This window comes from Hippichthys cyanospilos, chromosome 22 (genome assembly GCF_059441005.1).
Source record: "Hippichthys cyanospilos isolate Australia breed blue-spotted pipefish chromosome 22, RoL_Hcya_1.0, whole genome shotgun sequence".
Lineage (NCBI taxonomy): Eukaryota > Metazoa > Chordata > Actinopteri > Syngnathiformes > Syngnathidae > Hippichthys > Hippichthys cyanospilos.
The window spans coordinates 602,944-622,326 of NC_142390.1; the positions used below are offsets into that span (position 1 = coordinate 602,944).

A 19,383-nucleotide genomic window follows, 5' to 3' on the forward strand; every position below is an offset into this window, starting at 1 on the left:
GCCCGCACGCCCGCTGCACAACAGCCAACGTTGAGTGCAGCGCGTCAGACGTGGCGCGCACACGAAATGATTGTTCTCGAGTCACACAACTTCAAGCTTAGCTGTATTGACATAGTGAAACAACCACACATTTTGGACAGTACATTTTCTTCAATTTGTGGCTCAGCTAAAATGAAAGTAAATGATCAGGTCAACAAAAGCGCTTGCCTCTAAATGTTTACCGTTCAAATACATATACTTGCCGGCATGGGATACGTGTAATATATGCACATCCATTAATAACTTTTAAAAACGTCGTGAAGTAAAATACAGTATAAAAATAAAGGCATTCTCTTTCCTTTCGCCATGCCGCAAAGGTGACGCCGCCGTCCCCGCGACCATGACGCGACGCTTCCTGTCCGTCAGCGGATCAGTTCTGAAAGGCAAAGGCGACAAGAGCGACGTCATCTCGGCGACGTTGCGGCGCACCTGAAGCGGCGCTGTTACTGAGCGGTATTGCCTCGGGGGCGCCCCGCCCCTTCTCACCGCGGCGCAAGTCCGGGTCAAAGTTTTCGTAGATGGCGTAGTCGCCCTGGTGTTTACGCGCTCTGAGGACGTCGCGCACGCACTGATGCAGGAAGGCGTACTGACTCTGCGACGGGAAGCCGTGTCACCATCGCGCATCGGCGCGCATGCGGGCAGGCCGGCGCTTACCTCGGTCTGGACCATGTGCTGGCGGTGGAGGCGCAGGTCAAACACGCATCCGTACACGTCCACGACGCCTTTGGCGTCCAGCTGCTGCAGCAGGCGGTCCAGCGCCACAAAGGTGCCGGTGCGGCCCACGCCCGCACTGGACGCACAGACGCACACGAGTCCTGAGCGACGCAACGCCGCGCGTGACCCCCTTTCCCGCCAGTCAACCGCGGGCGGCGGGCAACCTGCAGTGGACCACGACGGGCCCGGCGGCCGAGCCGTTCGCAAAGTCCCGGACGGTCCTGACGAACTGCACCAGGGAGTGCGTGCCGTCCGGGACGCCGTGGTCGGGCCACACGGTGAAGTGGAAGTGGCGGATGGTGCGGGGGGGGCCGCCGCCGCCCCTCTCCTGCGGGAGGGCCCATACGATGCCGCCGTTAACGCGCCGGCCCGCGCTTTGCCCCGGGGCGTGTATGCTGACCGTGGAAACGCAGAAGTCGCGGACTGTCCACTCGGGAAGAACGGACTCGGACATCGTCCGGACCAGCACCTCTCCGTAGAATGTGGCCTCCTTGCGGTGAGGCCAGTATTGCTCGCACTTGACCTGCGAGCGAGCGTCAAAACAAGCATGACGGTGTCATCACAGCATCATGGTATCCCAAAACACGATTCCACGACATCACCGTCATCCCATCACCGACACCGTGGTCATCTCCACGATGAGAAGGCGGCGGACATACTTACCCGCCCCCTCTCCACGCACTGCGTCAACATGACGACCGCGCGCGCGCCTTGCTCCCACAGCATCCTCCAGAAGTCGTCCTTGGTGGCGGCCAGCGGGCCCTGCGTGGCCACGTACTCGCCGCGAAACTTGGCACCCTGCCAGGCAACACGCGGGCTGCACGTGTCACAACCGCCGCGCCCCGAGAAACGTCATCGGAGGCGTACCGGAACGTGGCTGGCATTGATGTAGTCGGAATAGGGCTCGTCGTCCAGACACGACAGCTTGACCCGCGTGGCGTCGTCTAGAGGAGGGAGAAAATGCTGAAAGGGGGGGGGGGGGGGGGGGGGCGGGGCAGAGCGCCGGGACGTCAACGCACACGGCAGGATGTTGTTGTAGCGGTTCTTGCCGCGGTTCTCAGGCAGGCGCGACACTTCCGTAGGCTGACCGCGACCCACGTCCTTCAGGCCCTGACGTTCACGCCTCGGGTTAGCGACAGGGGTTCCCCGGCCCGGGGCCGGCTCTCGGGGCGGGGCTTACCTCGAACTCCTCCGACATCAGAACGCCGGCGTCCGCTTGCAGTTTCCACAGGTGAGACTCAAAAAGGCTGGCCTTTACTGGACTGCACGCACAGGCGTCACAGTATGTTGCAGAGATGCGCCGCACGCAACTTGCCGCGGCGCTCGCTCACCTGCTGACGCCGCCGACGCTGTCAACGGTAATACACGCATTAGTCGGGACTTTTCTAGAAAGGTGCCAAAAGACTGCCGAATGAAGCCAAACTAAAGGGAGACACGGGGAGGCGCGGGCGCAGACCTTCTGACCCCCGGGTAAATCCCCGTACGAGGCAGCTCCTTCCACAGATTCATCTTCATCACGGGGTTCTCCTGCGCCGCCCCGCTGAAAAACACACACAAAGGTAACGGCGTCGCACTCAGGCCGCGGAAAATTCCAAATAGCGCCCGTGACCTTTGGCGATCGTACGTACACTTTGCGCACCCGCTGTCTGTAGAGCAGCAGGGACAGGGCCGCCAGCGTCACGCCCAGCACAAACATGCTGGCGCTCAGACCCTGCACCGCCGCGCCACCTAGCGGCTCTGATGCCGACAGCACACGTCATGCGCCGGCTGCCTGTCTTCCTGTCTCCCGTGCGTGACTTACCTGCGTGCGTCCTGAGCGGCACGGACAGGTAGGTGTCGCTAAAGAGCGGCCGAGGAAACTCTTTGCCGGTTTCGTCAAAGAGTCGCGTGAAAGCTCGCACGCTAAGCCTGCACGCACGCAATGGCAAACGCCGCGCTCAGAAGCTTGCCCCGCCCACCAAAGGTTCTGCCCCACCCCTTCCGGTAGCGACCTGTAGGAAGTTCTCTGCTTGAGCGGGCCGTCACAGAAGTCGCCGTAGCTGTCACTCAAGTAGGAGCGGTCGCGGTAACGATCGCAGGCGCCGCCCAGTCGGTCGCCTCCTGCCCCCAGGTTGACCTCCACCAACTGAGCAAAGGGAACGGCCGCTCAGCTTTCACCTTGTGCGAGTGCGTGTCTGTGTGCCTACGGTCTTGGAGACGGGGCGGCGACCACGTTCCAGGTTTGAGCGTCTTTTGGTGGACCCCCCGCCCCGAGGTCAAGACTGGCTTTTAGAGCGTTGGTTTCAGTTGGATTTAGGTCAAGGTTAGCCAATCTTTTGGTTAAGGTTAGGAGCCAGGAAACACTATGATGGGAAAACCCCCGCGTGTATGCGCGCGCGCATGGGTGCGAGCGAGCGTCTGACCGGGGCGGCCGTCACGTCGGCGTCTCGCGGGCATCTGTTGATGAAGTAGGCGCTCTGGTAGGCCCGGACTGAGGCGTTGCTGATGTAGTGGCGATAGGAGGGCAGCGGGTGGCGCTGCTCCGGCAGCAGAACGTCCCGGGCTGTTTGGGAAGAGAACCGCACGCTCAGAACGCCAAGGGCGGTAAGGCCCATCTCCCCGAAATCCAAGGCGGTACCGTCCGACTGGGCGACGATGACGGCGAAGTATCCGACGGCGCCGTTGACGTCGCTGAACCACGAGCAGTTGAAGTGAAACAAGATGGCCGACGACGTCACTTTCGCCGCCGCGACGCTCACGCTCGGGGGCGGGGCCGGGGGACCTGGGAGACAGACCCGTTATGGCTTACGCGCCGGTGTTTAGTGCCGCGGGCGTCTACTCACGGTCGATCATGGTGAGCGCCACGCGCGTGGCGGGCGCGCTGGTGCGTCCGTGCGACGCCGTCCTTATGGTGACGGCGTACTGTCTGAAAGCGTCCAATCGGTCCAGGGTGACGGTGGTGACCCCGCCTTCCAGACGTTGAGCCGACATCAGCTCCCCGTCACGACGGCATTCCACCTCGTACGAGTCCAAGTCGGATTCGGGAGGAGACCAGCGACAGGTCACGCTCGACGACGAAGTGGGGACGCAGCGGAGGAAACGCGGGGGGGCCGGACCTGCGAGGAGCGCACGTTAGCACGGACGCGCGCTTTCGAGGCGCAGAAAAAGGTGAGTGCCACCTACTGGCGGTGTAGGCCCCCAGGATGGGTCGGCCGGTGACGGTGGGCCCGCCCGGCGCCCCGCCCCCACTGACGGCGGCCACGCTGAAGTTGTAGCGCCGGCCTGGAAAGGCGCCGGCCAGCAGGCGAGCGGCCGAGCGGACGCCGGCTACCGCCAGGGGGTCGGGGGGCGTCCACGACACAGCAAAGTCGTCGTAGTCGCCCGAAACAGGGCCGGCCCATCGCAGCTCCAGCGTGTCGTTGTTCGGGCCTTCCTCAATCCACAGTTGGCTGGGCGGAGCTGGTGCTGGAAGCAAAAAAAAACAAAAAAACTAAAGTTTTCAGCAAACACTCCGGTTCCCGAGAGCTTCCGGGCCCCCGTTTTGAAAAGTTGACTTGGTGGACTCGGCTCACCGGTGCGTCCCAGCGCGGATGCGTTGGCGCTCATCTCTCCGCTGCGCGCGACGACTTCGGCGCGGTACAGCCTGCCGGGGGTGAGGCCGGCGAAGACCTGAGTGCTGTGCGTGGCTCCCAGCAGCTGGGCTCCTGCCGCGGCGCCCGACGAGACGTCCCACAAGGTCACCTGACGTGGATGGCACGTGAGCGCCCTTGCACAAAGCGAGCAGGCCGAAGGTTTCCAGAACGAGACGGTTCGCTCCACCTGATAGGCGCTCCGCCGACCGTGGCCGTGCTGCCAGCCGATTGTCAGTTTGTCGGTTTGTCCGGAACTGTCCAGCCGCAGGCGTCCGACGGCGGAGGGCGCTGGGGACGAGGACGGCGAGAAAGCGTGAGCAACAGGCGGGAACGCAACCGGGACGTCCAACTGACCGGTCCTGGCGAGCACGGACGCATCGCCGCTGCTCAAGCGGTGACTGCGGCTGACAACCAGCAGCCGGTGCAGACTCCCCGCTTGCAGGCCCGTAAACAGGCAGGCGTCTGCGCCCGGGGACACTTGACGCACGCCCACCGGCTCGCCCCGAACCTGCGCCGCAAAATCAAATCAGGGAAAAAATGAATGGCACAAGATAACATTATCGGCTAATTATTTTTTGGTATGATGCGATTGGGCGGCCAATTCATCTGTTGGACCAAAGTCAATCAGATCTAAATGGAAAACAAGTCAAAACAAAAAAACATGTCCAGCCTCCACACACACACGCGCGCGCGCGCACGCACGCACCTGCCGACGGGGCTTCCCGCCGTCACCGTGGCCATCGTCATCCAGAGCGAAGAGCGACGCCTCGTACGTGTCGACGTGGCCGTCCGCGTGGCGCCACGAGAAGCCCAGAGCTGACGAGTTGGCCAACGTGACCGTCAGTTTGGACACGGCGGAGGGACCTGAGCAGTGAGTGGAGCTTACAGGCCAGTCATGCGAAAAGACCTACCTAACCCTAACCCTAAGCCTAACCCTAACCCAGCCCCGCCCTCCGACGGCGACTCACGCGTTTGCCCTTCGGCCGTGACCTCGGCGGAGGTCGCTTCCCCGCTGAGCGTCAGCACACTGACCCGATACCACTTCCCGGCCGTCAGTCCGTCCAGGCGGTGCGAGCGGCTGCCGGCCGGCAGCGTGCGCTCGGCCAGCGCGGCGCCCCGACCGTCGGCCAGCAGCAACCGGAAGGCATCGTAGAATCCCGCCGGGCGCTCCCACGTCACCGTCAGCCCGTGTTGCGAGTGCTCCTTGTCCGCCTGCAGGCCGCTCACGCGGGACGGCGCTGTTGCCGCCGCCGCCGCCGCCGCCAAAATAAGTACGCTGCCCTCGCAATATCAAGCGCCGCTTTCCGATGACATTTTTCAGACTTTGAGACTCACTTGCGCGGCCATACGCCATGACGCTATTGGTCAATTCCCCGCTGCGTGACTGGACAGTGAGGTTGTAAGCGCGGCCCGGGATCAAGTCCAGGAAGTCCAGGGACGAGACGTCCGCCGGGACGAGCCGGGTTTCCGCTGCGCCGCCGTCCTAGAGACGGGAAGTCGCGTCATCTTTCCGCCTTGTCGTCTTTTCTCTTTTTCCCAAGGGGCGGATGACGCCGGACTCACTTCGGCGCACAGCGAGACGACATACGCGTCCACGTCTCCGACCGCAGGTGTCCAAGCAGCCGCCATTCCGCCGTCCACGGGCGGGCGCCGCGGCATCAGGTGGAGGTCGGTCACTGCGGCGGGAACTAGACAAGAAGTCACAGATCGGTAGCCGTAGAGCTAACGTGAGCCGGTAAAGCCAAGACGGCGCCGGGTTGCGACACGGGGCCGATTTGACAAAGGACACGGCCACAGAGGGTGTGCGCCCCCGAGCTGTACCTGTGCGACCCTGGATGAAGAGCGCCTTCTGGTTGGGCCCGCTGAAGGTAGACACCACCACCTTGTAGAGGCGGCCTGCCGTTAGAAACGCGAATGTGTGTCGTCGCGCCTCGCTGCCCAGCGTGACTGGCGTAAACACGCGGGTGTCGTTGAACAGCAGTGTGACCTGTCAACGCAGCGCGCATTTTGTCCCTTTTTTTGTTTTTTTTCATGAACAAGTGTCACCGTCATACCTCATAGTGGTCCACGTCTCCGGGGGCGGGGTCCCAGGCGACGCTCAGCTCAGCAGAGCCCGCGTTGCTCAGTGTCAGATTGGACACGGAGGCTGGGACTGACGACCGCATAAAAAACAAAACACCTTTAAGTCAGACGCGAGACGCACCGGCGGCGGCGGATAACTGACAAGTGCGTCCGTCCGTGGCGGCGCTGCTGACAAGGTCCCCGCTCCACGTTTCCACGGTGACGGCGTAAAGCCGGCCGGGCGCGAGCGAGGCGAAGACGCACTCGCTGCGTGCGGGCGCCACGCTTTGCTTGTGCACCAGGCTTCCGTTGTGCCACAGCGTCACCGCGTAGGCGTCCACGTGGCCCCACGCCGGACGCCAGTACACCTGGGCAGAGACACGCCAACGCTTTCACGCTTGTCGTCCTTCGCTAGAATCGGCCCACACACCTTGAGGAAGTCGTCTCTGGCCGAGTGCACGGCGGTGGGATTCTGCACCGGGGCCGGTTCTGTCACATCAGAGCGCGCGGCTCCGGTTTCCTCCTTTTGTCTTATTGGCAAGGATCGGAGTTTCGGCGGCCCTTACGCGTGCGCGCGTAAACCCGGGTGGCGTTCTCCAGGCCGCCGCTCCTGCTAACGATGACCAGGGCGTACATGCGTCCGGCCGTCAAGGAGCCGAAGGAGCACTCGAGCGGCGAGCCGGGTGAAACCGCCTGCGTGTGAAGCGCCGCCCCGTCCCCGTCCTCCAAGCGGACCAGGTAACCGTCCACCTCGCCGGGCGCCGGACGCCAAGACACACGCAGCGTGTCCGGACGCCCGCCGTTCACCGCGGTCACCTGGCTGACGCACGCTGGGGCTGGAGGGCGCCGGAAAAACACTCGGCGTGAGAGCCTGCTCTTGTCACCAAACGGGCAGGCCGACTCACTGGTTCTTCCCTCCAGACTTGTGATTTTGGACCTTGCGGCACCACTAACAGTGATGGCTTCCAGCCTGTAGAGGGTGCCAGCCGTCAAATTGCAAAGCGGCAAGACGGCGGGGCCGGGTGCGACCGGAACACTGTGGTTCTGAACCATCACTCTGAAAAACAGTACAGGTCATCGCGGACCGTTTTGCACACACGGGGGGGGGGGGTTTCCTCTCATAGAGGGGACAATACATGGGACATAATACATTTGCGAGCGCCTAACCATGAACGTCTCAACAGATTGCGTAACCTCAACCCTAACTCTAACACTTTCGCCTAACTGAAAATCCAGTTCAAACTTGTAGTCTTAAACAAACACACGGCTATACTTGTGAGGACATACATACATTGGCATATTGCATTCCACACATCTGTCAATTTACCTGTCCTCAAGTAGCCTGAATGCGTACGAGTCCACGTCCCCGCGCGGTCTTTCCCAGGCCGCCTGGAGGCAGTCCACGCCGACGCTGTGGAGCGTCATGGCGCTCAACGCCGCAGGGACTGCAACGCACGCGCGCACTTGAGATCAGCCGCAAAGGGCGGCCGAGACGACGCCGATGACGGGAGCCACCTGCGCGTCCCTCCACGAAGACAGATGCGCTGAGGTTCCCGCTCCTGGTGGTCACGGTGATGTTATAAGTCCTCCCGGGCGTGAGAACGTTGAAGGTGCACTCCCTGGCGTGCGGCCCCACCTCCCTGGTATCCACGGTGACGTCACCTCGGAGACAAAGCGCGCGGTCAGCGGGGGCCGTCCCGTCGGACGCGGCTGGCTTTCTGAGGAGCGGTTACCACGGCTAAGGGTCAGCGAGTAAGCGTCGCGCCACCCGGAAGGGGCGTGGCTCCACATGGCGCTCAGGGACGTCTCGTCGGCGTGACGAATGTGCAGGTCGCATGCGGGCGCTGGAACTGGGCACAATGCAGTATGCTTCAATGAAATAAAAATTCCTTTTAAAATCAAAACGTAGAAAGAAGGGGGGGGGGGAACAAAACGTAAAAAGAAGGGGGGGATGGGGGCCCACATTTGTGGATGGATGCTTTTTTTCTTAAAGCGAAACTTAGCATTTTTGATAAGCTGCTCACAATGAACAAAGTTGCTCTGAACCCAAAGAGACTTCCGGGTGCCTACAACGGAACTTTCAAAAGAGCACGCCGGGCGGCTCTCACATGTGTTTGCTTCACGGTGGCTTTCGGCGGCCAGCGTCCCACTTTTGACGAGCAGCGTGGCTCGGTAGCGTTGCCCGGGAAGCAGTTCCGTCCCGGGGACGGTGAAGTTAACGGCCTCCTTGGGCAGGTCGGCGGCGACCGCTTCCCGGGAGCCGTCGGCGACCGCCAGCCGGTAGCCGTCCCACTGACCTTCGGGGGGCGCCCATGACAGAAAGAGACCTCCGAGGGTGGACGGCGTCAAGGTCAGGAGAGACGCCCGCGCTGGAGCTAAACGGCAAAAGGTAGCGATCGGCGAATCGGCCGATTGCGCGGGAAAAAGGGGCCGCCCGGTCCCACCTGCGCGTGCCTCGATCTCTGACGAGTTGAGCAGCTCGCCGCTCCTTGAGCTCACTGACACGTGGTAGGCCAGGCCGGGCGTCAGCCCGTCCAGCGTGACCTCGGCTGCGTCCGGGGGGAGCGCTCTCGTCCTGCGCGGGCCCGAGTTTTCTGCGCGCAGCGACACCAGCAGGGCGTCCGCCTGGCCCTCGGGCGGTCGCCACGACAGGCGCAAGGCGGCGCCGACGGCGACCGCTGTCAGGTTGCTGACGCCGGCTGGCGCTGGAGACAAAAACGCGGTCCGTCAATGCCCTTTGCGGCCAGGGATTAAAAAAAGGAAGGGTTTTGATAAGGCTCATAAACCAGGTTGCTACTGTCTTTGTGAGGACGGCGTGCCCTTGTAGGGCCATTTGGCTGGTCCAGAGCTCTCCTTTGGATTTAGAGTCTGGGTTTGAATTGGATTTCGCGAGAGCCAGGGGTAAGGGGCTCGGAAATGCATGATTAGATGTCCCCGCTGTGATGGTATACCGGCGTGCGAACTCCAGTCCTCGAGGGCCGGTATCCTGCATGCTTTCTGCTTTTCTCTCCCCGACGGACCCGATTCGAATAATTATCTTATTAGTAAGCTCTGCAGGAACTTGAAAATGATCCTAATCATTTGAAACAAGTGTGTTTGAGTGAGAGGATTCCAAAACATGCAGGATTCTGGAGTTTGACACCTGTAGGTATATGTGTGTACGGGAGTGACGTCGGTACCCGTATGCGCGAGGACGGCGGACTGGTTGCGGAGACCGCCGGCCTCCGTCTCCACGGTAATGTTGTAGCACGCGCCCGGCCTGAGCTGGTTGACGACGTGGGCGGTGACGGAGCTCTCCAACGTCTCGTTGAGCAGCAGACGCACTAGTGGGAGGGGCGAACGCTTACGTGAGCGGCCGGCCGCCTGTCCGTTGGTGAAAAGCGGAGAGATGCGTACCGGAGCCGTTGTCCGCAACTGCCGAACGGCCCCGCACCAGAAGCCTGAAACTCTGAGTCCCACCCGGGCCCGCCTGCCAGGAAAGTCCCAGGCTGTCGCTTCGCCTGGTGGTCACGCGCAGGCTCCGCGCCGCTGAAGGACCTGAAACACACACGTTAGGTTTACAATCTTAGTGGGGCCATCCCATTGAGACCTTTCATTTTCTCCCACCAAAGGTCAACAGTCACAACGGTTCGCCACACCCTAACCAATATCCACTTCAAATCCAGGGCCGGGTGATATAATATCCCTGCGCACTGCCTCTGGCTCGAGGCGTGTGACAATTCTGCCGTGATCTTTTCCACTGCTTGATCTTTAGGCGTCAGTTCCCTCCAAAAGGGTCTAGACGAGTAGGGCCCACCAAAATGGGCCCCGCAAGCTAAAGAGGTCCCCATAAAGGCCGAAAAAGCGGGACTCCGAGCAAATACAAATAAGGGAACAACCTCAAAGGCAACCCCCCCTCCCACAAAAACAAAACACCAAAGTAAAAACAAAGATTCAAAGTTGAACATTTATATAACCGTGTTTTACTTTGGGGCGTTACTGCAACGTGACAAAACACACACGCGCATACGTACGGGGAAGACAAGAACAATTGGGAAGGGGAAATGAACAGAGCTCAGCCCAGCGCGGAAACATAACTTCTGTTTTGGATGCCTTCCAACAGGCTCGCGTGCGCACACACACACACACGCACGCACACACACACACAGACACAAACTTTGTCTCGCACGCACAGGCCCTATCGGCTCCCGGCAGCCGATTGTGCCTTCCTGTTTGCGGCGGCGGCGGCTCTGTTACACACTGAAGCCTGAGCAGCACGCAAAAACTAACCGCATAGTTTGTGGAACTTGTTTTTTTTCCCACGAATTTGGAAAAATCTTTTCCTCTAGGTGCCACAAGGTGGCAGCAAAGCTCACGTGAGGCTTGCTAGCCATTTTTCTGTGGGGTATGTCAGGTTTGCTTGCATCTCACCGCATACAACACACATAGAGATCAAAGAAAAATCAGAAAAAAAAAAAAGAAAAAAAAACTGACTTACTGGTGTGCACGCTGATGTTTGCCGCTTCCCCTGTACTGGCGGAGCGGACGTGCAGCTCATAGGCGCCGCCCGGTTGCAAGCCGTGCAGCTCGCACGTGAAAACGGCGGGCTCATCGCTCGCCTCGGTGTCAAACTCTTCTTCCCGCCCGGGGACCCGACTGCCGCTGGAGACGCACGGGACGTCCCGGCCGAAGCGCGGCGACGACACGGTCAAGGCGCAGTCACGTCCCGCCGCGGTCACGCTCAGCTGCACCCCGTCCCAGGCGGACGTCACGTTGTCGACGGACGGGCGGCAAGCGTCGGGCGCCTGCTCCCGTCCGGCCGCGACCTGCCACATGCATGGGCATTGTCGTCAGAAGATGTCGTCTTGCGTCCGCCATTTTGCCACTTGCCGAGGTCACGGTTGCTCAGGCCGCAACTCCAAACACAAAACGACTCCAGCTCGGAGATGCTACGGCAGACGATGTTTGAAATTCGCAAAGCGCGCGCTCTCTTAGTTCATCGGCAACTTTTTCCGATTCAAATTAAGTCGCGACCATTTTGGCTTTTTTCCGAGTCAACCGGGCTTGTCACGAATTTCAGCCACATTTTAATGGGCATAAAAGCATATTCAAAACATATTTCTGCGTTGTTTTTTTTAACCAATAATTAGTGTTTTATATAGTATTGCTTAGTGGTTTAACAATGTTCAAGGAGGCTCAGATTTTTGTAAACTGATTCGGTCACCGCTTTCAAAGTAAAAGCAGAAAATGTTCATTTTTTGATGAAACTTGAAAGGTAATGGTCTGTTTTCAACAATCAATGAATAACGACTGGCGAGAGGCTGAAATCAGAGGATCCGAACACAAGTCCAACACTGGCTGGAAAGCGTTCATCGATGATCAAAGCGGTTGTCCAATCATAACGGAATAACCGTTCGCTTTTGACATCTCGGTCAAACAAACGATTGCGCGGTCGGTGAGAAGAATTGCTCTATTATAAGATGACAAGTTTTCTTTGGTCATGTCTGCAGCTGGAGAAGTCCAAAAGACATAGAAAAACAAGCCGTGCTCAAGGGCACCTGGCCGGCAACAAGAAGAGGAGGAGGAGCCAAAGGCGGCGTGGCTTACCTGCAGCATCATCCAGGTGACGAGGAGGCCGAGCCCAAGGGGTTGTCGTGACTCCATTTGGGACGTGGCGCGCTCTCTGGCTGCTCGGCGGTGTCAGGCCCGCTTGGTCCGCCCGCCGGCCGCTTCTGCCGGGGCAGGCCGGACGGGAGTGCGGCAGCGGACGGGGGCTCCGCCTTTTCCTGCCAGCCTTCTTTGTCCTCCGCTTCCTGTCCGGCCGCGCCGCAAATAACCTCCCGCGGAGGGCAAAAGGCCAGCCCCCCCTTTCCTCCTCGCATAGAAAAACGTGCTTTATAGCTAACACTATAACCACCTTTCTGTTACGCCAGAGGCATCGCTCGCCAGTAGTGTGTGTGTGTGTGGGGGGGGGGGGGGGGGGGGTAGAGGTAGAGGTAGAGGCTTATTTGAAATGGCAGCTCAGTCGGGGGCCTAATTTGTTGGTGTATCCCGTTGAAAAGCCCCACCCTCCATCTTCAAAGAAATCCAGGACAGTCCGGTTGATTGAGGGTGGGAGTCTGGAATGGCAGGAAGCCAATCTAAAGTGGCGTTGCAGCCCCCCCCCCCCCGAGGCCAGCAGCTAAAGTGAAGTCCAGACACTTATTTGGCTTCCATCCACTTTAATGGCAGACAGAGAACATGGCGCGCTAGCCTTCAAGTGCCACAAGATGGCGACCGTGACCAAAACTGACTGAGGAACAATCAAAGATCAGTTCTCTTTGTTCCAAACATGTGGATAACGCTTGAAGGTTTGTGATATTCGAGATGATTTCATGGACTGTTTTGTTGTTACCAAATCTTGGAAGAAAGCATAGAAAAATAAAAAATCTTATAGGCTAAAATAAATACAAACACTGTCCAATCAAAAATGTCTGCACCGTTGCGGGGTGGACAAAAAGCGTCGGGCGGCCAAAGAGGCTACCTGGCCGCTGGTCCTCCAGGAGCTCCAGGCGGGCATCAAAGCGTTGGCGCCGGGTCCCCCTCGCTGCGCCGGGCTTCATACCGGCTCAAGACATGATGGACAAACTCGTACTGCTCCGCTGTCTGGATCATTCCGCCCCTGCGGGACAGACGCAGATTGGTTGCGCTGGAAAGTGCTTGTTTTTTGTTTTTGTTTTTTTTAATGTTCCTGCCTGACCTGTCCAGGCGGAGGCGGCACGTGATGGCCAGCACGTCTACGACGCCCTCGGCCGCCAGCTGCTGCGCGCCCACGCAGGCGGCCACGAAGCAGCCGGTGCGTCCGATCCCGGCGCTGCGGCACAATCCCAATCAGCGGCCCAAAAGGGCGCGGTCCGCCGCCACGGTTCGGTTACCTGCAGTGGACGATGATGGGCCCCCCCGGGGGCGTGGCCGCCGCCGCCTGCACGTCATCCATCAGCTGAAGAAGCGGCAGGGTGGCGTCGGGCGTCTTGTGGTCGGGCCACGACGTGAACCAAAAGTGGTGCAAGGTGTGGCTGATGCGCCCGCACTGCACACAAGGATCATCTACTCTTGGATTTTGTGCCGGAGGCCGACATGATGATGCTGACCTTGAGCGTGACGCGTCTGACGGTGTAGTGGCGACAGTCTCGCACGCCGGCAACCTCCACCTGGACCCGAGCGTAGACGCCGCGCTTCTCGGGCCAGTAGAGGACGCACTTCTGTGGAGCGGGACCGACAATGAGCATCCCCCCTTTGGGGCCTGGGGCTCGGGCTCGCCTCACCTCCTTCAGCTTGGTGATCATGACCACGGCGGGCGCCGCCTCCTGCCAGACCATCAGCCAGAAGTCGTCCACCGTGTTCACCATGGGTCCCTGGGTGGCGATGAATGCTTTCTCTGCGCCGCCGTAGCCCTGAGGCAACGGGCGCGCCTTCACAAAACGGCACCTGTCACGCGCGCGGACAAGCTCGGGACAGGCGGACCCACCCGGATGTAGTTGGCGTTGATGTAGGAGCCAGGCGGGTCGGCGCCGCTTGCCGGGCGCAGCGACACTCTGGAGGCAGGATCTGCGAGGGGACACGTTTGGAGGAGCGCGCTTGTTGCCAGACCATCCGAGAGCGCCACTCACTGGGAAGGACGCTCTTGTAGCGGTTCTTGCTCCAGTGGTCGGGAACGTCCACTTGCTTGGGCTCCGTCAAGTTCATTGGGATCTCCTGAGGCACGCGCGCGGGCTTGTCTTACTATCTCTGCCGTTTCTCCCCCACGAACGATTTAACTCTTACAGCGCCATGGATGAGAATTCTCGTCTTTGACTCACCGCAAACTCGGCGTGTAGCAGGTGCGCTTCTTTGACGACGTCGCGCAGTTGCTGCAGCGTGAGAGCACGTCCGGCGCTCATCAGATACTCGCGGGCCGCCTCCTCCCGCGGCGGCGAAGGCGGCGCCGCCGCATCCACGGGCGCCAACGTGTCCAGAACCAGTGAGACGTTGGAGCCCCGCCTGTGGACCAAATGCGGAACGGTCGGAGGAGAAAAGTACGCTCCCTTTTTCCCGCCCAGCTACCTCTCTTGCAATCTTGACGGCGGTTTGATCCTGAAAGGGGAGGAGCATGGCTTGAGCCCGTTTAGCGCCATGGCAGCTGGAGGAGGGCGCTCCACCTGGAACGCAGGGGCAGGGCTAGAGGGAGACGATGACGAGTCGGTCAGGAGGAACCCCGTGTGCAACCGTAATGTCCGGCGGCGGGGGAAGTACCAAAGGGGCGGAACGGGGGGCGGAGCGAGAGGCCGAGCTGCCTGGTAAAACGCCGCCTGTTGCTGAGAATCCAGCGTAGCCGCGACGGCCTGCCGACGCCGGTCAAAGGATCATCGATCGACACGACGGCGGCTTAAATCTTTTCGTAGGATACCTTGTTAGGCGGGCGAAGGGGCGGAGCTTTCCGCCGTCCGGTCGAAGAGGTGTCGAGTCGATACAACAGCTGCAGCGTCGGAGAGCGGGAGCGCGTGAGCGTCTGAGGGTCGAAGTGATCTCGGTGTGTCCGCGTACCGTGGAGCCGCTCGAGACGGCGAGGAAGACGGCGAGGAAGACGACGCCGCTGTAGAAGCGCTGATGCTTCCACGGGTGATCTGGCGCCGCCGCTTGCAGGATGTCCTAGAAAACAAACAAACAACTTCAAAGTTGAGAGACAAATCCCACGATAAGCAAATGAAGCCCGCCTTGCGTGGAAAGTGCGCTCCATTCGCAGACCTGCACGTCCGGGTCGTTTTTGAAAACGCTAATCATAAGCCGCAAAAGGGCCCTCGAAAGCCTTCCTTTGTCCGCGTACCTCGGCGGAGACCCGTGTGATGCCGAAGTGCGCCAGCTGGCGATGAAGCACGCTGACGTTCAGCGATCGGACCACATCCCGGGCCGGGCGGGGTTCCGAAGCTCCCGGCCGCTCCGGGGACACGAAGATCTCAACGCAGTTTTTCTCCTTCTGTCACAGGCAAGAAGACATCAATGCATCCGTCCTTCTGCCCGAACGCAGGTGAAATTGCGAGGCGCGCGTCCTCACATCCAGAGCGTTGATGTGGACCAGGCCGACGGGAACTCCCAGCGCCTCCGCCATGCCGCCGCGAAACCGACGCAGGAGAGCCGCGTTCAAACTGCGGACGTCCAACGCCAAAAACTGCAAGGACAACACGAGGCGTCACACAGAAGGGCGGAGACGGCGCGCGGACGGAGCGTCTCACCACGGTAACCAGATGGCGCGCCGCCACGGCGACGTGCTCGACAGAAACCTCCTCGTCCTGCCGTCGCTGACGACGACGGCGATGCGGCTCCTTCCGGTCAGAGGAGCCCGACGACTCTGAGGAGAGCGGCGGGTGACGTGAGAGGTCGGACGAGACCTCGCCCGGAAGCAAACCGCAGAGGCGACGACACCCGCTGGATGGCAGGGCAAAAACAAGCGGCCGATCCGACGGCGCTAAGGCTGGGAGTAAGCCAATGTGTTCGTTGGACGTAACGAGTCGCCTGAAGTGACAGCAAGAAATCATGACCGTGCTCTCGCGGGGTTTCAAAGTGACTATTTGAACATAAGATGGGTTTACTCCATCAAGGGGCATGAGCCCATTCTCACGCTTGCGAGCAAAGAATGAAACAGGAAAACAAACATACTAAAGAGCTCATGTTTTGCCGCGAGTCACGCGGCCATCTTTCTTGGAGCCCTTGACCCTTACGAAAAGAGTACGGCCCCAAGTGCAATAGCCATACCTGCCCAGTGGGGGCATACCATGCAATCGGAGCAGCCCAAGAGAGGTGAAAACAAAAAGGAACGCAAGCCCCCAAGGCGCGAATGTCATTCGGTCTAGGTCATCTGGAGCATCCGATTGTTAGCCATTTGCATTGACGAGACATCCTCATGAAACGACTGTGAACGCCTCGTTATTGTTGGCCCCGCAAAGCTAGCTAATTAAAGACATGGTTAGCACGTGACGCAAACGGAGGAGCGTGTAATCCAATGGAAGCGAGAGAACGGAGCCTCACCCGCGCAGCAAACAAGCGTCAGCGTCAGCAAAAATCCTCCCGTGATCCTCATCGCCATCATCTTCGTCCGCACACGGGAAGCGAGGAGTGTCAAGGGCTCGTGAGGATTCGGCACGCGCGAAAATGAGCCGCAATGATCGATGACGACCGCTGGCTCGTTTGTTTTCGGACGCCGGGCCCGTGGGGGAGAAAGCATAGAACGCCACCTTGTGGCCAAAGAACTAAGTGCACTTAGATGTCGCCAGCGTGCACGTTCGAACAAGTCACTTGAGTTTCAGTTTGTCGCATTTTATTACAATAGAATGGAATAGCTTTTTTGTCATCGGCAGAATGACAAGTAGGGACATTCTTACGTTACAAGTATCCTTATTTTTGTGCTAGCGGTACATTTCATGTTGTTTTCTTCTTTGAATATTTTTCCTCTCAGCAAGAATTTAGTTGTGGTTGCCATCATCAAAAAATAATTTTGAAACTGCATAATCTCTACTCGCTGCAATTCTCATTGGTGTACGTATCTGCTGTTAGTTGAAGGGTTGGTTTATTGTTTGACAGAATGCTGCCGCCATCTAGCGGCCATCTCGAAGCGCGATGAGGCAGCTGTTGGGTAATTCTTGTTCGTGCCTCTTAGAAGCGTTGGGAAAGAACAATCGTTGTTTTTGTTTAAGAAGCATGCATATTCTTCCCTGGAGGGGCGGCTCCTTTTTCCGGGACCACTTGACACCACAGAAAATGCTGCTGTCGAAGGAACGCCGGACAAAGTGTCTACTGGACCCCGAGCCTAACCCTAACCGGGCGTTTCTCTTAACTTTTCCGATAAATCGGTTGGGTCTGGCTTACGAAAGTCAAGATTTTCAGCGCACTTCTCGGAAGTGCAGCCCTAGAGCGGAAATGCCCATATTTGGCGGGGCAGGTAGTCATTTAGGGGAAAGGCCGACCCTCGCATATTTGACTCCGGAGTGCGCCTCACTCACTCACTCACTCACTCGTCGGGTAAACCTTTAAGGGGCACGCGCATCCAGACTTTTCTCCGCGACTCAGTCAAACGCAAAAAAGCAAAGATGACTCAAGTGAACGGCTGCGTCAAGTTAAGCTTGATCCTGTCCAACATTTTCTTCGCGGTGAGTTCAACTTTCTTCCACTTCGGGTGACCGAATGAGAAGTGCGCACTTGTGCGTCGTCATGCTAACTTGCGAGCCGCTTCCTTAGCCTCTCGCTCACCACTTTCCTCTCCAACTCCACGGGTTCTTTATTTTTTGTTTCCCACTCAAGTTGAAGGTGTATTCGTTTGCCGATCAAAACGTGAGGGGGCTGGCTCTTCAGTCGTCGTTGCGTTCGAAGTAACTTTGATTACTTCCTGGCAGATTGTAGGGGGCGCCATCGTAGCCCTGGCTTTGGTGCTGCAGCTGGTCACCCGCTTCAGCGACGCCTCGGTAAGCGCGTTCGCGCGCGAGTCTTCATTTGGCACAAGCGAGCCCTTCGGCTCACCTCGTTTGTTGGCAGCTGGAGGGCCGTTCCTTGGCCCTGATCCTGCTGTACGTGGTGGGTGCCATCACCATGGCCGTTGCTGCCATGGGTGCGTTCGGCGCACACCGCCAGAGTCTCGCCGCCCTCATCGTGGTGAGTTCGCCGCACCGCGTCACCGACGCAGACGGGATTTGTGAACGTTTCCTCTCCTCCTGGCGCGCAGTTCCTGGTGTGCATGGTGATCGGCACGCTGATGATGTTGCGCGTGGGCGTCCTCCTGGCGGCAGGGCGACCTAGGGTAAGGCCGCCGAGCGCATGAAGGCGCCCGGCGCACTAACGGGCGCCGTCCCTCAGTTGGAGGGCCTGATGGCCGACGAGGCCCGCCGCCTGGTGCCGTTGGACGGAGCCGACGACAAGACCAAAGAAATAGCCGACGGGGTTCAGCAACTGGTGAGGTGGCGTCCGCGCGCGGGGCGCGCTTTCCAAGACGCATGCCGCGCTTTCCAAGACGCATGCCGACTGCGTGTGCGCAGTTCCAGTGTTGCGGCGTGTTCGGCTACGACGACTGGAGGCAGAACATTCCCGACTCGTGCCTGTGCAACGACGAGGCGCTCGCCGAGGGCAAATGCGACAACGTCAAATACGATGTGAGACCGCAAGGGAAAAAGCTGATGCTGATTGACGCCGGCTTGACTGCGATGTGTGTTCGTTACAGTTCATGATGCTGGAGATGAAGAAGACCGTCTTCCGCCAGGTGAGTTGCGTTCCATCTTATCGTTGGGGGTGACGTTGGAGCCCGATTTTAAGATGGCCACTGGTGGCTTGCGCGCAGCCTTGTTTCCCTATCGTCGCCCACTACATCCTCCTGATATTCGACATCGTGATGGGTATCGTCTTCGCCTTGGCCATTTTGGCGGTAAGAAGTGGCGGCGAGTCAGTTATGTCTGGTCCAGCACTAACACCCTCCCTCCTTCCCCCCCCAAAAGATGCTGGGACTTGTGCTGTCATCCATCCTCATCCACCAGTTGCATACAGGCAGACGCCCCGCCGTCATGCTGGTGCCTGCCATCTTTAAGCCGGCGCCCCCCAAGTACCAGGAGCTGAAAAACCCGCCTGTGTACTAACTGGTGGGCGGGCGCCCACCATGACAGCTACTGCCTTAAACCACTGAAGAATGGCTACTTCAAGCCTGGCACCTTGTTTTGAAATGCTGCGCTCTGTATTGCTTACGATTACTCCAGCTGGAAAATGTTTGTTTGTTCATTTAGTTTTGTCCTCAATAAAGCCCTTGACGTTTGTGGGAACATCCCACAGTTAATCCAGTCAACCTTGCCTACTTTTGTCCTTGTGCCTCCTCCAATCCTAATACTGGCATACTCAGCCGATTATACTTGACGAGTACCACCCTCGTGCACCATGCTTTGTCACTTAGAATCACTTTATGGTTGTATGAGTGTGAGATATATATATATAT

General features: G+C 59.1%; 3 protein-coding genes across 5 annotated transcripts; 1 reads left to right on the forward strand and 2 right to left on the reverse strand.

Annotated features, from left to right (window-relative positions):
• Positions 1–90: 90 nt before the first annotated feature.
• Positions 91–12,276, reverse strand: ptprb (protein tyrosine phosphatase receptor type b). 2 transcript variants are annotated; one of them, XM_088406225.1, is made up of 40 exons: positions 12,012–12,267; positions 10,903–11,230; positions 9,822–9,962; positions 9,605–9,748; positions 8,870–9,130; positions 8,534–8,800; positions 8,159–8,275; positions 7,941–8,087; positions 7,753–7,870; positions 7,331–7,482; positions 6,992–7,261; positions 6,856–6,914; positions 6,589–6,793; positions 6,419–6,516; positions 6,186–6,351; positions 5,928–6,052; positions 5,700–5,847; positions 5,333–5,602; positions 5,071–5,228; positions 4,719–4,872; positions 4,552–4,652; positions 4,305–4,473; positions 3,916–4,197; positions 3,576–3,848; positions 3,371–3,514; positions 3,156–3,295; positions 2,745–2,878; positions 2,555–2,661; positions 2,382–2,490; positions 2,210–2,293; positions 2,085–2,102; positions 1,934–2,015; positions 1,773–1,863; positions 1,621–1,697; positions 1,417–1,551; positions 1,154–1,276; positions 918–1,081; positions 694–829; positions 526–631; positions 91–415 (listed from the first exon to the last, which is right to left on the reverse strand). In XM_088406225.1, exons 1-40 carry the CDS (start codon positions 12,066–12,068, stop codon positions 402–404), a joined length of 5,874 nt encoding a protein of 1,957 aa, XP_088262351.1. In that variant the 5' UTR covers positions 12,069–12,267; the 3' UTR covers positions 91–401. The 2 variants fall into 2 exon arrangements, with proteins under 2 accessions (XP_088262351.1, XP_088262350.1); XM_088406224.1 differs by having other exon boundaries at positions 918–1,276; positions 12,012–12,276.
• A 335-nt stretch (positions 12,277–12,611) lies between these two features.
• Positions 12,612–18,327, reverse strand: ptprr (protein tyrosine phosphatase receptor type R). 2 transcript variants are annotated; one of them, XM_088405903.1, is made up of 16 exons: positions 16,446–18,327; positions 15,653–15,768; positions 15,475–15,588; positions 15,247–15,396; positions 14,967–15,071; positions 14,830–14,898; positions 14,676–14,764; positions 14,487–14,600; positions 14,243–14,423; positions 14,054–14,138; positions 13,912–13,991; positions 13,709–13,798; positions 13,535–13,645; positions 13,319–13,473; positions 13,144–13,257; positions 12,612–13,065 (listed from the first exon to the last, which is right to left on the reverse strand). In XM_088405903.1, exons 1-16 carry the CDS (start codon positions 16,639–16,641, stop codon positions 12,963–12,965), a joined length of 1,872 nt encoding a protein of 623 aa, XP_088262029.1. In that variant the 5' UTR covers positions 16,642–18,327; the 3' UTR covers positions 12,612–12,962. The 2 variants fall into 2 exon arrangements, with proteins under 2 accessions (XP_088262029.1, XP_088262028.1); XM_088405902.1 differs by having other exon boundaries at positions 13,709–13,837.
• LOC148405255 (tetraspanin-8-like) lies at positions 17,385–19,236 on the forward strand. The gene is made up of 9 exons (XM_088405933.1): positions 17,385–17,563; positions 17,807–17,875; positions 17,946–18,062; positions 18,133–18,207; positions 18,264–18,359; positions 18,443–18,556; positions 18,625–18,663; positions 18,742–18,825; positions 18,896–19,236. The coding sequence occupies exons 1-9, from the start codon at positions 17,504–17,506 to the stop codon at positions 19,031–19,033; spliced, it is 792 nt and encodes a 263-aa protein (XP_088262059.1). The 5' UTR covers positions 17,385–17,503; the 3' UTR covers positions 19,034–19,236.
• Positions 19,237–19,383: the final 147 nt, after the last annotated feature.

Coding starts and splice junctions, on each gene's coding strand:
- ptprb (XM_088406224.1), bottom strand. CDS start 12,068: ATGGAGTCACGACAACCCCTTGGGCTCGGCCTCCTCGTCACCTGGATG. Junction 9,963..10,902: donor AAACATCAGCGTGCACACCA/GTAAGTCAGTTT, acceptor TGTGTGTTTCAG/GTCCTTCAGCGGCGCGGAGC. Junction 5,603..5,699: donor CATGGCGTATGGCCGCGCAA/GTGAGTCTCAAA, acceptor CGGCGGCAACAG/CGCCGTCCCGCGTGAGCGGC.
- ptprr (XM_088405902.1), bottom strand. CDS start 16,641: ATGCTTTCTCCCCCACGGGCCCGGCGTCCGAAAACAAACGAGCCAGCG. Junction 15,072..15,246: donor TCACACGGGTCTCCGCCGAG/GTACGCGGACAA, acceptor TTTGTTTTCTAG/GACATCCTGCAAGCGGCGGC. Junction 13,258..13,318: donor CCCATCATCGTCCACTGCAG/GTAACCGAACCG, acceptor ATTGTGCCGCAG/CGCCGGGATCGGACGCACCG.
- LOC148405255 (XM_088405933.1), top strand. CDS start 17,504: ATGACTCAAGTGAACGGCTGCGTCAAGTTAAGCTTGATCCTGTCCAAC. Junction 18,664..18,741: donor AGAAGACCGTCTTCCGCCAG/GTGAGTTGCGTT, acceptor GCTTGCGCGCAG/CCTTGTTTCCCTATCGTCGC. Junction 18,826..18,895: donor TCGCCTTGGCCATTTTGGCG/GTAAGAAGTGGC, acceptor CCCCCCCAAAAG/ATGCTGGGACTTGTGCTGTC.